Below are 17,212 nucleotides of genomic sequence, written 5' to 3' on the forward strand. Positions count from 1 at the left end.
CTCTGTCCTCTTCCAGTCTCCTCTGTCCTCCTCCAGTCTCCTTTGTCCTCTTCCAGTCTCCTCTGTCCTCTTCCAGTCTCCTCTGTCCTCCTCCAGTCTCCTCTGTCCTCTTCCAGTCTCCTCTGTCCTCCTCCTCCTCCAGTCTCCTGTCCTCTTCCAGTCTCCTTTGTCCTCCTCCAGTCTCCTCTGTCCTCTTCCAGTCTCCTCTGTCCTCCTCTTCCAGTCTCCTCTGTCCTCCTCCAGTCTCCTCTGTCCTCCTCCAGTCTCCTCTGTCCTCCTCTTGCAGTCTCCTCTGTCCTCCTCCAGTCTCCTCTGTCCTCCTCTTGCAGTCTCCTCTGTCCTCCTCCTCTTGCAGTCTCCTCTGTCCTCTTCCAGTCTCCTCTGTCCTCCTCCAGCCTCCTCTGTCCTCTTCCAGTCTCCTCTGTCCTCCTCCTCTTCCAGTCTCCTCTGTCCTACACCTCAGTGACTTTTGTAGAGGAGATGTATCAGGCACTAACTGTCCGATCCTTCTCTCACATCATCTGTCGGGGAGAGTCGGGAGACCCCCTTACACATTCGGCGGTCGGCGGTCCTGACAGCTTTAATCCAATGTATAGCAGAGTCTTAAGCCTTGGAGCTCGGTTATAATCATGGATCCTGAGATCTAGGCATTTGTATGTGGGCACAGCAGCCAAGATCTCAGCTTCCAGAAGTTGGATATGAATCGGTGTCTTCACACTGAGACACAGACAGACTTGTGAAGACGACTCCAGAATGAGGAGGAATTTGTATGGACTGAAAGAGATGAATGTCGCTATGGGGCTGACAGGAGCGGAGGGTGGGGTTCTGCCTAATATCCAGGAGGCCGGGATATGAGGGGGGCCGTCCTGCGAGGAGCACGCTATGACTGCTGCTCTCTGTTACCTTCTTCTCTTCTGTGACTACAAACATGTAAAATATCCCAAGAACTGAGATTTAGTTCCCCCAAACAATGGAACAAATGATGCGTGAGCGCGATGTGGGCGAGCGGAGCGCGATGTGGGCGAGCGGAGCGCGACGTGGGCGAGCGGAGCGCGACGTGGGCGAGCGGAGAGCGACGTGGGCGAGCGGAGCGCGACGTGGGCGAGCGGAGCGCGACGTGGGCGAGCGGAGAGCGACGTGGGCGAGCGGAGCGTGACGTGGGCGAGCGGAGAGCGACGTGGGCGAGCGGAGCGCGACGTGGGCGAGCGGAGAGCGACGTGGGCGAGCGGATAGCGACGTGGGCGAGCGGAGCGCGACGTGGGCGAGCGGAGAGCGACGTGGGCGAGCGGAGCGCGACGTGGGCGAGCGGAGAGCGACGTGGGCGAGCGGAGCGCGACGTGGGCGAGCGGAGAGCGACGTGGGCGAGCGGAGCGCGACGTGGGCGAGCGGAGCGAGACGTGGGCGAGCGGAGAGCGACATGGGCGAGCGGAGCGCGACGTGGGCGAGCGGAGAGCGACGTGGGCGAGCGGTGCGCGACGTGGGCGAGCGGAGAGCGACGTGGGCGAGCGGAGCGCGACGTGGGCGAGCGGAGAGCGACGTGGGCGAGCGGAGCGCGACGTGGGCGAGCGGTGCGCGACGTGGGCGAGCGGAGAGCGACGTGGGCGAGCGGAGAGCGACGTGGGCGAGCGGAGCGCGACGTGGGCGAGCGGAGAGCGACGTGGGCGAGCGGAGCGCGACGTGGGCGAGCGGTGCGCGACGTGGGCGAGCGGAGAGCGACGTGGGCGAGCGAAGCGCGACGTGGGCGAGCGGAGAGCGACGTGGGCGAGCGGAGCGCGACGTGGGCGAGCGGAGAGCGACGTGGGCGAGCGGAGCGCGACGTGGGCGAGCGGAGAGCGACGTGGGCGAGCGGAGCGCGACGTGGGCGAGCGGATAGCGACGTGGGCGAGCGGAGCGCGACGTGGGCGAGCGGAGAGCGACGTGGGCGAGCGGAGCGCGACGTGGGCGAGCGGAGAGCGACGTGGGCGAGCGGAGCGCGACGTGGGCGAGCGGAGCGAGACGTGGGCGAGCGGAGAGCGACGTGGGCGAGCGGAGAGCGACGTGGGCGAGCGGTGCGCGACGTGGGCGAGCGGAGAGCGACGTGGGCGAGCGGAGCGCGACGTGGGCGAGCGGAGAGCGACGTGGGCGAGCGGAGCGCGACGTGGGCGAGCGGTGCGCGACGTGGGCGAGCGGAGAGCGACGTGGGCGAGCGGAGCGCGATGTGGGCGAGCGGAGCGCGATGTGGGCGAGCGGAGCGCGATGTGGGCGAGCGGAGTGCGATGTGGGCGAGCGGGGTGCGCAGGGCATGTGGGGCGAGAAGGCGTGTGGGGCGAGCGGCACTCTACAGAGGTCTCTGACACTTGTCACCTCGGCTGAGTTTATTCGGGAGCCGTGGATCAGTGTAAAGTTCATGGTGTGGAAGTGATTTCTGCTGCCAGAAGCCGCTGCAGCTGTAGCCAAATGATGTGGAGTCGACATCTCCCGCTCACACGGAATAATCTCTCCGGGTCTTTGCTTCACTCGTTTTAGTTTTACAGATCAAGTAAAACCTCATCCGAAACAAATGTGAAGAGAGATCATGTATCAGCAATGAAGAATCTGCGGAATATGCCATTCATAGAGCTATGAGGACACGATCAGCAGCAGTGGTATCACAGAGATCAGCAACAGTGGTACCACAGAGACCCGTATCAGTGGTACCAAAGAGATCAGCTGCAGTGGTATCACAGAGATCAGTAGCAGTGGTGACAACGAGATCAGCATCAGTGGTACCACAGAGATCAGCAGCAGTGGTACCACATTTATCAGCGGCAGTGGTACCATAGAGATCAGCGGCAGTGGTACCATAGAGATCAGCGGCAGTGGTACCACAGAGATCAGCGGCAGTGGTATCACAGAGATCTGCAACAGTGGTACCACAGAGATCAGCGTCAGTGGTACCACAAGGATCAGCATCAGTGGTACCACAAGGATCAGCAGCAGTGGTACCACAAGGATCAGCAGCAGTGGTACCACAAAGATCAGCAGAAATGGTACCATAGAGATCAGCAGCAGTAGTATCATAGAGATCAGCTGCAGTACCACAGAGATCAGCAGCAGTGGTACCACAGAGATAAGTGGCAGTGGTATCAGAGATCAGCATTGGTACCACAGAGATCAGCAGCAGTGGTACCACAGAGATCAGCAGCAGTGGTATCACAGAGATCTGCAACAGTGGTACCACAGAGACCCGTATTAGTGGTACCAAAGATATCAGCTGCAGTGGTATCACAGAGATCAGTAGCAGTGGTGACAACGAGATCAGCATCAGTGGTACCACAGAGATCAGCAGCAGTGGTACCACAGAGATCCGCATCAGTGGTACCACATTTATCAGCGGCAGTGGTACCATAGAGATCAGCGGCAGTGGTACCACAGAGATCTGCAGCAGTGGTATCACAGAGATCCGCATCAGTGGTACCACAGAGATCAGCAGCAGTGGTACCACAGAGATCAGCAACAGTGGTACCACAGAGATCAGCGTCAGTGGTACCACAAGGATCAGCATCAGTGGTACCACAAGGATCAGCATCAGTGGTACCACAAGGATCAGCAGCAGTGGTACCACAAAGATCAGCATCAGTGGTACCACAAGGATCAGCAGCAGTGGTACCACAAAGATCAGCAGCAGTGGTACCATAGAGATCAGCAGCAGTAGTATCACAGAGATTAGCTGCAGTACCACAGAGATCAGCAGCAGTGGTACCACAAGGATCAGCAGCAATGGTATCACAGAGATCAGCAGCAGTGGTACCACAGAGATCAGCAGCAGTGGTACCACAGAGACCCGCATCAGTGGTACCAAAGAGATCAGCAGCAGTGGTATCATAGAGATCAGCTGCAGTGGTATCACAGAGATCAGTAGCAGTGGTGACAACGAGATCAGCATCAGTGGTACCACAGAGATCAGCAGCAGTGGTTCCACAGAGATCAGCAGCAGTGGTTCCACAGAGATCAGCAGCAGTGGTACCACAGAGACCCGCATCAGTGGTACCAAAGAGATCAGCAGCAATGGTATCATAGAGATCAGCTGCAGTGGTATCACAGAGATCAGTAGCAGTGGTGACAACGAGATCAGCATCAGTGGTACCACAGAGATCAGCAGCAGTGGTACCATAGAGATCAGCATCAGTGGTATCATAGAGATTAGCTGCAGTACCACAAAGATCTGCAGCAGTGGTACCATAAGGATCATCAGCAATGGTACCACAGAGATCAGCGGCAGTGGTACCACAGAGATCAGCAGCAGTGGTACCACAGAGATCAGCGGCAGTGGTACCACAGAGATCAGCGGCAGTGGTACCACAGAGATCAGCGGCAATGGTACCACAGAGATCGGCGGCAGCTGATGAGAGGCCGCCCATTGGCAGGATCCGGCACGTGACACAGCAATGTCCTGTCACCTCCGGTATGGCTGGAGCGACGCCACTGCAGGAAGTGAGTGTACACTGGTGTTACTTTAATTAGGGTCCTGCAGTGATTAGCTGGGGTCTCCCGGTGATGGACAACCTCTTAAAGGAGTATTAACACCTATAAGGCGACCATGAAGTGAGAGTGCCTCCTCACGCCTCCTTCCAATACTTTCAGGATCTCTGCTTGCAGTCAGTGGAAACATTCCTGTCTACATTCAGGAGCCAGCGCTGAGAACACGGCTACTACTCACTGCCAGCAAGCGGAGATCTAGAAGACGGAAGGAATCAGAGTTCTGTATGCAATAGATGATCTCTCTGCACTGGAGCTTGGGTGTCTACTGCGGGGGGCGCAGAGCCCCCAAAGTCAGGTTCAGGGGGCTTCATGTCATGTCCTTTACCTCTCGTATGATCAGGTAGTACAGAAGCGCAGGCACTTACTGGCAGAGGCGTCCCAGAATTTCACAGAACCGTCAGCGTGACTGTGAACATAAAGGAGACACAGGTAAGAGCAGGCGGCATCACGGAGGGCGCTGCTGCCCGGACGCGAGAAGAAAGTGTAACAATGCAGAAAGGGCACAATCAGGAGCGACACAGCAGAGCGGCGGCACAGCAGAGCGGCGACACAGCAGAGCGGCGACACAGCAGAGCGACGACACAGCAGAGCGACGACACAGCAGAGCGACGACACAGCAGAGCGGCGACACAGCAGAGCGATGACACAGCAGAGCGGCTGCACAGCAGAGCGACGACACAGCAGAGCGGCGGCACAGCAGAGTGGCGGCACAGCAGAGCGGCGACACAGCAGAGCGGCGACACAGCAGAGCAACGACACAGCAGAGCGGCTGCACAGCAGAGCGACGACACAGCAGAGCGGCTGCACAGCAGAGCGACGACACAGCAGAGCGACGACACAGCAGAGCGGCGACACAGCAGAGCGACGACACAGCAGAGCAGCGGCACAGCAGAGCGACGACACAGCAGAGCGGCGGCACAGCAGAGCGGCGGCACAGCAGAGCGGCGACACAGCAGTGCGACGGCACAGCAGAGCGACGGCACAGCAGAGCAGCGACACAGCAGAGCAACGACACGGCAGAGCGGCTGCACGGCAGAGCGACGACACGGCAGAGCGGCGGCACGGCAGAGCGGCGACACGGCAGAGCGACGACACGGCAGAGCGGCGGCACGGCAGAGCGGCGACACGGCAGAGCGACGGCACGGCAGAGCGGCGGCACGGCAGAGCGGCCACACGGCAGAGCGGCGGCACGGCAGAGCGGCGGCACGGCAGAGCGACGGCACGGCAGAGCGGCGGCACGGCAGAGCGGCCACACGGCAGAGCGGCGGCACGGCAGAGCGGCGGCACGGCAGAGCGACGGCACGGCAGAGCGGCGGCACGGCAGAGCGGCGACACGGCAGAGCGGCGGCACGGCAGAGCGGCGGCACGGCAGAGCGGCGACACGGCAGAGCGGCGGCACGGCAGAGCGGCGGCACGGCGGCGGCACGGCAGAGCGGCGGCACGGCAGAGCGACGACACGGCAGAGCGACGACACGGCAGAGCGGTGGCACGGCAGAGCGGCGGCACGGCAGTGCGGCGGCACGGCAGAGCAACGACACGGCAGAGCGGCGGCACGGCAGAGCGGCGGCACGGCAGAGCGACGACACGGCAGAGCGGCGGCACGGCAGAGCAACGGCACGGCAAAGCGGCGGCACGGCAGAGCAACGACACGGCAGAGCGGCGGCACGGCAGAGCGGCGGCACGGCAGAGCGGCGGCACGGCAGAGCGACGACACGGCAGAGCGGCCACACGGCAGAGCGGCGACACAGCAGAGCGGCCGCACGGCAGAGCGGCCGCACGGCAGAGCGACGACACGGCAGAGCGGCGACACGGCAGAGCGGCCGCACAGCAGAGCGACGACACAGCAGAGCGACGACACAGCAGAGCGACGACACAGCAGAGCGGCGGCACAGCAGAGCGACAACACGGCAGAGCGACAACACGGCAGAGCAGCAACACGGCAGAGCGGTGGCACGGCAGAGCGGCGACGCGGCAGAGCGACGACACGGCAGAGCGGCTGCACGGCAGAGCGGCGGTACGGCAGAGCGACGACACGGCAGAGCGGCGGCACGGCAGAGCAACGACACAGCAGAGCGGCGACACAGCAGAGCGGCGGCACAGCAGAGCGGCGGCACAGCAGAGCGGCCGCACGGAAGAGCGGCGGCACAGCAGAGCGGCCGCACGGAAGAGCGGCCGCACGGCAGAGCGACGGCACGGCAGAGCGGCGGCACAGCAGAGCAACGACACAGCAGAGCGGCGACACAGCAGAGCGGCGGCACAGCAGAGCGGCGGCACAGCAGAGCGGCCGCACAGCAGAGCGGCCGCACAGCAGAGCGGCGACACAGCAGAGCGGCGACACAGCAGAGAGGCCGCACCGCGAGCCCGAGCATCATGTAAAAGTTCTGCAAACTTCTGCTGTAAGACTTCTCTGCTGATGTCAGTAAATGGAATATTCTTACTTACATCCAGAAACTGAACATTTCTGAGCGCAAATGTCTGACAGCTGAGTGTTTGTTACAATGTATCCTGTCTACACAATCCCAGGATCAGCTACTAGACTGACACATTATACCTGCACTGACACTGGACACAATGGTAACAAACTCTCAGCTATGACAAATATTAAAGGGGACCTCTCCCTACACACCCTCCTGGCCGCATATGGACGCTCCATCTCTGAGTAAATCAACTATATATCTGTAAATGAGGCTCAAACACTTTCCCCTGTCTCCCCAAGAGGAGCGCAGCTCTGGAGACAGAGCTCCCAACAGAAAGCACACAGCAGGGTATGGATTCAACAGAAAGCAGGCTTTGAAGCGCTCCTGTCTACTGAGCAGCGCATCTCTCAGGTGTATGGGAGGACTGTTTGAGTGATAGGTGGGAGTCTCAGGACCTGCACCATTGCTGGAATTGTCCCCTATTCAGCAGTGCACTTGCAGGAATCGGCCCATGCTAGATGCACTTGCAGGAATTGGCCCGTGCTCGATGTGCTTGCAAGAATAAGCCCATGCTCTGTGTACTTTCAGTAATCGGCCCGTGCTCGGTGCGCTTGCAGTAATCGGCCCGTGCTCAGTGCACTTGCAGGAATCAGCCCGTGCTCGGTGCGCTTGCAGGAATTGTCCCATGCTCGGTGCGCTTGCAGGAATCGGCCCATGCTCGGTGCGCTTGCAGGAATCGGCCCATGCTCGGTGCGCTTGCAGGAATCGGCCCATGCTCGGTGCGCTTGCAGGAATCGGCCCATGCTCGGTGCGCTTGCAGGAATCGGCCCATGCTCGGTGCGCTTGCAGGAATCGGCCCGTGCTCAGTGCACTTGCAGGAATCAGCCCGTGCTCAGTGCACTTGCAGGAATCAGCCCGTGCTCAGTGCACTTGCAGGAATCGGCCCATGCTCGGTGCGCTTGCAGGAATTGTCCCGTACTCTGTACACTTGCAGGAATCGTCCCATGCTCAGTTCACTTCCTGGAATTGTCCCGTGTTCGGTGCGCTTGCAAGAATCGGCTAGGTGCACTTGCAGGAATCGTACCATGCTCAGTGAGCTTGGAGGAATCATTCGATGCTAGGTGGACTTGCAGGAATCTGCTTGATGCACTTGCAGGAATCAGCCCATGCTCGGTGCACTTGAAAGAATCGGCCCATGCTCGGTGCATTTGAAGGAATTGGCCCATGCTCGATGCAATTGCAGGAAATCGGTACGTGCTTGATGCACTTGCAGTTAATGGGCCCATGCTCAGTACACTTGCAGGAATCGGCCCGTGCTCGGTGCACTTGCGGATTTGATCAGTGATGGAATATCTGGAATATCCATGTGCAGCCAGGAAGGTAAGTGAAGTGAAGACACCTATTTTACCATCCTACCCAGTAATGTAATTATATTGGTGACTGTCAGGCCATGTTCATATCATGCTTTAGCCTACATTCAGTCGCGGCTTACAGCCGAAGCCAGGCATAATGGGATTCCAGCGTATGCGCTGATGGGATAAACATAGGGTAAAATGCAATGTGAACATATCCTAAGGCTGTGTACCCACTATGCGTTTAAACGTTTCCGCAGCGGCAATTCCGCTGCAGAATCGCTTAAAAAACCGCTTGGTAGAAGGTCTGCCATGTTCCCCAATAATAATCCGCATGTGCTGTGCACATGCGGCGGAAATTTCCGCTGCGGATTATCATTGTGGAAAAAAACGCAGCACTACCAATTATTTTGCGGAAGCGCCGCGTTTTCGCCGCCATTGACTTGCATTGGAACGTAAGGAATCCGCATCACTGCATCTGTACATGTGGAATCCAAGCGTTTCAATGTGCGGATGGTACCCGGGTTTGGAGAAGAGGAGACTCTCCTCTGGACCCGGGTACCATAGTACCGGTAAAAAAAAAGAATAAAATAAATATTATACTTACCTTCTGATGGCCCCTGGTCTCCTTAGCGATGCGTCTCAGCTTGCCGGCAGCTCGCGGTAGACTAAAAGGACCTGCCGTGACGTCATTTAGTCATGTGACGGGTCACGCGACCGCTGACGTCATGGCAGGTCCTTTAATCTACCGCGAGCAGCCAGCAAGCAGAGACAAGGACACCGGGGGCCATCAGAAGGTAAGTATAATATTTATTTTTTATTTTTTACCATTTTCTCAGGTCACACTATATATGCCGGTTGCATGGAATTATATAGTGTGACCAAGTTTCAGCACTTTCCAAGTGATGCTAAAATCTCTTGACATCCCGCATGCGGAAATACATGTGAAGAACGCTTCACATCCGCTTGTCCCTGGCAGGAAAAACGCATGGACAATCCGCATGTACAATCCGCATGCATTTTTTCTGCCAGGGAGATGCAGAAGCGCTCAGGAAAAATCCGGAGCATTTCTGCATCGTGGGCACATAGTCTTAAGGTTTCTTTAAGTGAGGACAGGTTTTTATCCTCTTGATCTACATAAAAATGTTCCTGTTTATTGAGAGTAAGCAGATATTTAAAAAAAGATGTAGGGTTGAAATACAAAGACTATTACAAAGCTACAGAACTTTTCCAGATGCAGTACTTGGGCAGATTTATGGCTCCCAGGTAATCCTTATTACAACCAGATACACAAGAGCACCACACAATGTGCCACATCTTCTGGAGCCGTTAATGGCAGACACATGACAATCTGCTGATTTACTGGCGTGAAAGGACGGAGCAGACTCTGCACCACTCCTGGCGTCCAGGGCGAAGGCTTCATAACAAGTCTGATTAGGTGACAGCTGAGGAAGCTCCTTTATGAAGGTGAAACCAGCACACATGGCGGTTCCCAACCATTATAAGTACACTTACATATATCTCACATTTATAGCCCCTTTCTCCCCGGTGGGTTAAGTTCTTACCCTGTCACAATGATTTCGGGGTAGGCTGTGGTTCCAAGGTTCCATATGCCGCCTGTTATCGGCCATTCCTGCACAAAACACCAGACATTTATCAGACCAATAACTGGAAACATCCCCAGTGCCATAAATCTGTCTTCTCTGCACTTCCCCACCTTCAGTTCCATCTCACCACTGCACATCTGCATCTTAATCTCTAACGACAATGCAGTGCACATCTCCATCTCCTCCCCCATCACACTGCACATCTCCATCTCCTCCTCCCCCATCACACTGCACATCTCCATCCCTCATCACACTGCACATCTCCATCCCTCATCACACTGCACATCTCCATCCCTCATCACACTGCACATCTCCATCCCTCATCACACTGCACATCTCCATCTCCTCCTCCCCCATCACACTGCACATCTCCATCCCTCATCACACTGCACATCTCCATCCCTCATCACACTGCACATCTCCATCTCCTCCTTTCTCATCACGCTGCACATCTCCATCTCCTCCCTCATCACACTGTCGGGGTAAAAGAGAATATATATTTTTTGTAACTTTTATACTTTTGTAACTTTTATACGCTTTTTTGCTAATGTACTAACCACCATTTTGTGTCTTATAACAATAAGCTTTCCTTGCTACGTATTACTTAAATCGAAACTTAAACTAAGACAGTTCCAGTGTTGCCAAGACTTATTTCAGAGAAACGAAACAAGATTATAAGCTGACGGCTGCAATATCTGCCCAGAGACTGAGATAAGGAGATGTGGACCAATCAGGAGTGGCCAGACACTGGACTTGCATGGCTTACCCCGCCCCGGACAACCCCTTTACCCTCCCCATTATGTAGTGTATTTAGATTTGTGTATGTAGGAATAAACACAGAACATTGCTGAGAACGTTGTCTGTAGTAGTCTTTTGAGCGTGCTCTGAGTTTGAACCAGCTTGTTGTCTGACTCATTCTTTGAATGGTTGACCCATGCTCATAGCCTTAATTTGGAGTGACTGGAGGACGAGTGGAATGTCATCACGACCCTCACAAAACTGCACATCTCCATCTCCTCCCTCATCACACTGCACATCTCCATCTCCTCCTCCCCCATCACACTGCACATCTCCATCCCTCATCACACTGCACATCTCCATCCCTCATCACACTGCACATCTCCATCTCCTCCTCCCTCATCACACTGCACATCTCCATCTCCTCCTCCCTATGACGCTGCACATCTCCATCCCTCATCACACTGCACATCTCCATCCCTCATCACACTGCACATCTCCATCTCCTCCTCCCTCATCACATTGCACATCTCCATCTACTCCTTTCTCATCACACTGCACATCTCCATCTCCTCCTCCCTCATCACACTGCACATCTCCATCTCCTCCCTATGACGCTGCACATCTCCATCCCTCATCACACTGCACATCTCCATCCCTCATCACACTGCACATCTCCATCTCCTCCTCCCTCATCACACTGCACATCTCCATCTCCTCCTTTCTCATCACACTGCACATCTGCATCTTGATCTCTAACTACAATTCAGTGCACATCTCCATCTCCTCCTCCCCCATCACACTGCACATCTCCATCCCTCATCACACAGCACATCTCCATCCCTCATCACACTGCACATCTCCATCCCTCATCACACTGCACATCTCCATCCCTCATCACACTGCACATCTCCATCTCCTCCTCCCCCATCACACTGCACATCTCCATCCCTCATCACACAGCACATCTCCATCCCTCATCACACTGCACATCTCCATCCCTCATCACACTGCACATCTCCATCTCCTCCTCCCTCATCACACTGCACATCTCTATCTCCTCCTCCCTCATCACACTGCACATCTACATCCCTCATCACACTGCACATCTCCATCTCCTCCTCCCCATCACACTGCTCATCTCCATCTCCTCCTCCCCCATCACACTGCACATCTCCATCTCCTCCTTTCTCATCACACTGCACATCTCCATCTCCTCCTTCCTCTCCTCACCCCACATCTCCATCTCCTCCTCCCTCATCACACTGCACATCTCCATCTCCTCCTTTCTCATCACACTGCACATCTCCATCTTCTCCTTCCTCATCACACTGCACATCTCCATCTTCTCCTTCCTCATCACACTGCACATCTCCATCTCCTCATCACACTGCACATCTCCATCTTCTCCTTCCTCATCACACTGCACATCTCCATCCCTCATCACACAGCACATCTCCATCTCCTCCTTTCTCATCACACTGCACCTCTCCATCCCTCATCACACTGCTCATCTCCATCTCCTCCTTTCTCATCACACTGCACATCTCCATCTCCTCCTTTCTCATCACACTGCACATCTCCATCTCCTCCTTTCTCATCACACTGCACATCTCCATCTCCTCCTTCCTCATCACACTGCACATCTCCATCTCCTCCTCTCTCATCACACAGCACATCTCCATCTCCTCCTTTCTCATCACACTGCACATCTTCATCTCCTCCTTCCTCATCACACTGCACATCTCCCATCTCCTCCTTTCTCATCACACTGCACATCTCCATCTCCTCCTCTCATCACACTGCACATCTCCATCTCCTCCTCTCATCACACTGCACATCTCCATCTCCTCCTTCCTCATCACACTGCACATCTCCATCTCCTCCTTTCTCATCACACTGCACATCTCCATCTCCTCCTTCCTCATCACACTGCACATCTCCATCTCCTCCTTTCTCATCACACTGCACATCTCCATCTTCTCCTTTCTCATCACACTGCACATCTCCATCTTCTCCTTCCTCATCACACTGCACATCTCCATCTCCTCCTTTCTCATCACACTGCACATCTCCATCTCCTCCTTTCTCATCACACTGCACATCTCCATCTCCTCCTTCCTCATCACACTGCACATCTCCATCTCCTCCTTCCTCATCACACTGCACATCTCCATCCCTCATCACACAGCACATCTCCATCCCTCATCACACTGCACATCTCCATCCCTCATCACACTGCACATCTCCATCCCTCATCACACTGCACATCTCCATCTCCTCCTCCCCCATCACACTGCACATCTCCATCCCTCATCACACAGCACATCTCCATCCCTCATCACACTGCACATCTCCATCCCTCATCACACTGCACATCTCCATCTCCTCCTCCCTCATCACACTGCACATCTCTATCTCCTCCTCCCTCATCACACTGCACATCTACATCCCTCATCACACTGCACATCTCCATCTCCTCCTCCCCATCACACTGTACATCTCCATCTCCTCCTCCCCCATCACACTGCACATCTCCATCTCCTCCTTTCTCATCACACTGCACATCTCCATCTCCTCCTTCCTCATCACACTGCACATCTCCATCTCCTCCTCCCTCATCACACTGCACATCTCCATCTCCTCCTTTCTCATCACACTGCACATCTCCATCTTCTCCTTCCTCATCACACTGCACATCTCCATCTTCTCCTTCCTCATCACACTGCACATCTCCATCTCCTCCTTCCTCATCACACTGCACATCTCCATCTTCTCCTTCCTCATCACACTGCACATCTCCATCCCTCATCACACAGCACATCTCCATCTCCTCCTTTCTCATCACACTGCACCTCTCCATCCCTCATCACACTGCTCATCTCCATCTCCTCCTTTCTCATCACACTGCACATCTCCATCTCCTCCTTTCTCATCACACTGCACATCTCCATCTCCTCCTTTCTCATCACACTGCACATCTCCATCTCCTCCTTCCTCATCACACTGCACATCTCCATCTCCTCCTCTCTCATCACACAGCACATCTCCATCTCCTCCTTTCTCATCACACTGCACATCTCCATCTCCTCCTCTCATCACACTGCACATCTCCATCTCCTCCTCTCATCACACTGCACATCTCCATCTCCTCCTTCCTTATCACACTGCACATCTCCATCTCCTCCTTTCTCATCACACTGCACATCTCCATCTCCTCCTTCCTCATCACACTGCACATCTCCATCTCCTCCTTTCTCATCACACTGCACATCTCCATCTCCTCCTTCCTCATCACACTGCACATCTCCATCTCCTCCTTTCTCATCACACTGCACATCTCCATCTTCTCCTTTCTCATCACACTGCACATCTCCATCTTCTCCTTCCTCATCACACTGCACATCTCCATCTCCTCCTTTCTCATCACACTGCACATCTCCATCTCCTCCTTTCTCATCACACTGCACATCTCCATCTCCTCCTTCCTCATCACACTGCACATCTCCATCTCCTCCTTCCTCATCACACTGCACATCTCCATCTCCTCCTTCCTCATCACACTGCACATCTCCATCTCCTCCTCCCTCATCACACTGCACATCTCCATCTCCTCCTCCCTCATCACACTGCACATCTTCATCTCCTCCTTTCTCATCACACTGCACATCTCCTCCTCCCTCATCACACTGCACATCTCCAGCTCCTCCTCCCTCATCACACTGCACATCTCCATCTCCTCCTCCCTCATCACACTGCACATCTCCCATCTCCTCCTCCCTCATCACACTGCACATCTCCCATCTCCTCCTTTCTCATCACACTGCACATCTCCATCTCCTCCTTCCTCATCACACTGCACATCTCCATCTCCTCCTTCCTCATCACACTGCACATCTCCATCTCCTCCTTCCTCATCACACTGCACATCTCCATCTCCTCCTCCCTCATCACACTGCACATCTCCATCTCCTCCTCCCTCATCACACTGCACATCTCCATCTCCTTCTCCCTCATCACACTGCACATCTCCATCTTCTCCTTCCTCATCACACTGCACATCTCCATCTCCTCCTTCCTCATCACACTGCACATCTCCATCTCCTCCTTCCTCATCACACTGCACATCTCCATCTCCTCCTCCCTCATCACACTGCACATCTCCATCTTCTCCTTCCTCATCACACTGCACATCTCCATCTCCTCCTTTCTCATCACACTGCACATCTCCATCTCCTCCTTCCTCATCACACTGCACATCTCCATCTCCTCCTTCCTCATCACACTGCACATCTCCATCTCCTCCTCCCTCATCACACTGCACATCTCCATCTTCTCCTTCCTCATCACACTGCACATCTCCATCTCCTCCTTTCTCATCACACTGCACATCTCCATCTCCTCCTCTCATCACACTGCACATCTCCATCTCCTCCTTTCTCATCACACTGCACATCTCCATCTCCTCCTTTTTCATCACACTGCACATCTCCATCTCCTCCTCCCTCATCACACTGCACATCTCCATCTCCTCCTCCCTCATCACACTGCACATCTCCATCTCCTTCTCCCTCATCACACTGCACATCTCCATCTCCTCCTCCCTCATCACACTGCACATCTCCATCTCCTCCTTCCTCATCACACTGCACATCTCCATCTCCTCCTTCCTCATCACACTGCACATCTCCATCTTCTCCTCCCTCATCTCACTGCACATCTCCATCTTCTCCTCCCTCATCTCACTGCACATCTCCATCTTCTCCTCCCTCATCTCACTGCACATCTCCATCTCCTCCTTTCTCATCACACTGCACATCTCCATCTCCTTCTCCCTCATCACACTGCACATCTCCATCTCCTCCTCCCTCATCACACTGCACATCTCCATCTCCTCCTTTCTCATCACACTGCACATCTCCATCTCCTTCTCCCTCATCACACTGCACATCTCCATCTCCTTCTACCTCATCACACTGCACATCTCCATCTCCTCCTTTCTCATCACACTGCACATCTCCATCTCCTCCTCCTTCATCACACTGCACATCTCCATCTCCTCCTCCCTCATCACACTGCACATCTCCATCTCCTCCTCCCTCATCACACTGCACATCTCCATCTCCTTCTCCCTCATCACACTGCACATCTCCATCTCCTCCTCCCTCATCACACTGCACATCTCCATCTCCTTCTCCCTCATCACACTGCACATCTCCATCTCCTTCTCCCTCATCACACTGCACATCTCCATCTCCTCCTCCCTCATCACACTGCACATCTCCATCTCCTTCTCCCTCATCACACTGCACATCTCCATCTCCCTCATCACACTGCACATCTCCATCTCCCTCATCACACTGCACATCTCCATCTCCTTCTCCCTCATCACACTGCACATCTCCATCTCCTCCTCCCTCATCACACTGCACATCTCCATCTCCTCCTCCCTCATCACACTGCACATCTCCATCTCCTCCTTTCTCATCACACTGCACATCTCCATCTCCTTCTCCCTCATCACACTGCACATCTCCATCTCCTTCTACCTCATCACACTGCACTCTCCATCTCCTCCTTTCTCATCACACTGCACATCTCCATCTCCTCCTCCTTCATCACACTGCACATCTCCATCTCCTCCTCCCTCATCACACTGCACATCTCCATCTCCTCCTCCCTCATCACACTGCACATCTCCATCTCCTTCTCCCTCATCACACTGCACATCTCCATCTCCTCCTTTCTCATCACACTGCACATCTCCATCTCCCTCATCACACTGCACATCTCCATCTCCTTCTCCCTCATCACACTGCACATCTCCATCTCCTTCTCCCTCATCACACTGCATATCTCCATCTCCTTCTCCCTCATCACACTGCACATCTCCATCTCCATCTCCCTCATCACACTGCACATCTCCATCTCCTTCTCCCTCATCACACTGCACATCTCCATCTCCTTCTCCCTCATCACACTGCACATCTCCATCTCCTTCTCCCTCATCACACTGCACATCTCCATCTCCTTCTCCCTCATCACACTGCACATCTCCATCTCCTCCTTCCTCATCACACTGCACATCTCCATCTCCCTCATCACACTGCACATCTCCATCTCCTCCTTCCTCATCACACTGCACATCTCCATCTCCCTCATCACACTGCACATCTCCATCTCCTCCTTTCTCATCACACTGCACATCTCCATCTCCTCCTTTCTCATCACACTGCACATCTCCATCTCCCTCATCACACTGCACATCTCCATCTCCTTCTCCCTCATCACACTGCACATCTCCATCTCCTTCTCCCTCATCACACTGCACATCTCCATCTCCTTCTCCCTCATCACACTGCACATCTCCATCTCCTTCTCCCTCATCACACTGCACATCTCCATCTTCTCCTTCCTCATCACACTGCACATCTCCATCTCCTTCTCCCTCATCACACTGCACATCTCCATCTCCTCCTCCCTCATCACACTGCACATCTCCATCTCCTCCTCCCTGACGCACTGCACATCTCCATCTCCTTCTCCCTCATCACACTGCACATCTCCATCTCCTCCTCCCTCATCACACTGCACATCT

The 17,212-nt window shown here is 54.9% G+C and overlaps 1 protein-coding gene across 9 annotated transcripts in view; it reads right to left on the bottom strand.

Moving 5' to 3' along the window:
- STXBP5L (syntaxin binding protein 5L) overlaps positions 1-17,212 on the bottom strand; it is a 604,719-nt gene that overhangs the window by 176,899 nt on the left and 410,608 nt on the right. For all 9 annotated transcript variants that reach the window (XM_073668710.1, XM_073668706.1, XM_073668709.1 and 6 more), the window contains exons 13-14: positions 9,835-9,902; positions 4,866-4,906 (exon numbers count right to left, since the gene is read on the bottom strand). In XM_073668710.1, coding sequence (XP_073524811.1) covers positions 4,866-4,906; positions 9,835-9,902 — 109 coding nt within the window. The remainder of the gene's footprint in view (positions 1-4,865; positions 4,907-9,834; positions 9,903-17,212) is intronic.

Source organism: Phyllobates terribilis, unplaced genomic scaffold (genome assembly GCF_046119375.1).
Source record: "Phyllobates terribilis strain yellow unplaced genomic scaffold, ASM4611937v1 Scaffold_2__4_contigs__length_985480577, whole genome shotgun sequence".
Classification (NCBI taxonomy): Eukaryota; Metazoa; Chordata; class Amphibia; order Anura; family Dendrobatidae; genus Phyllobates; species Phyllobates terribilis.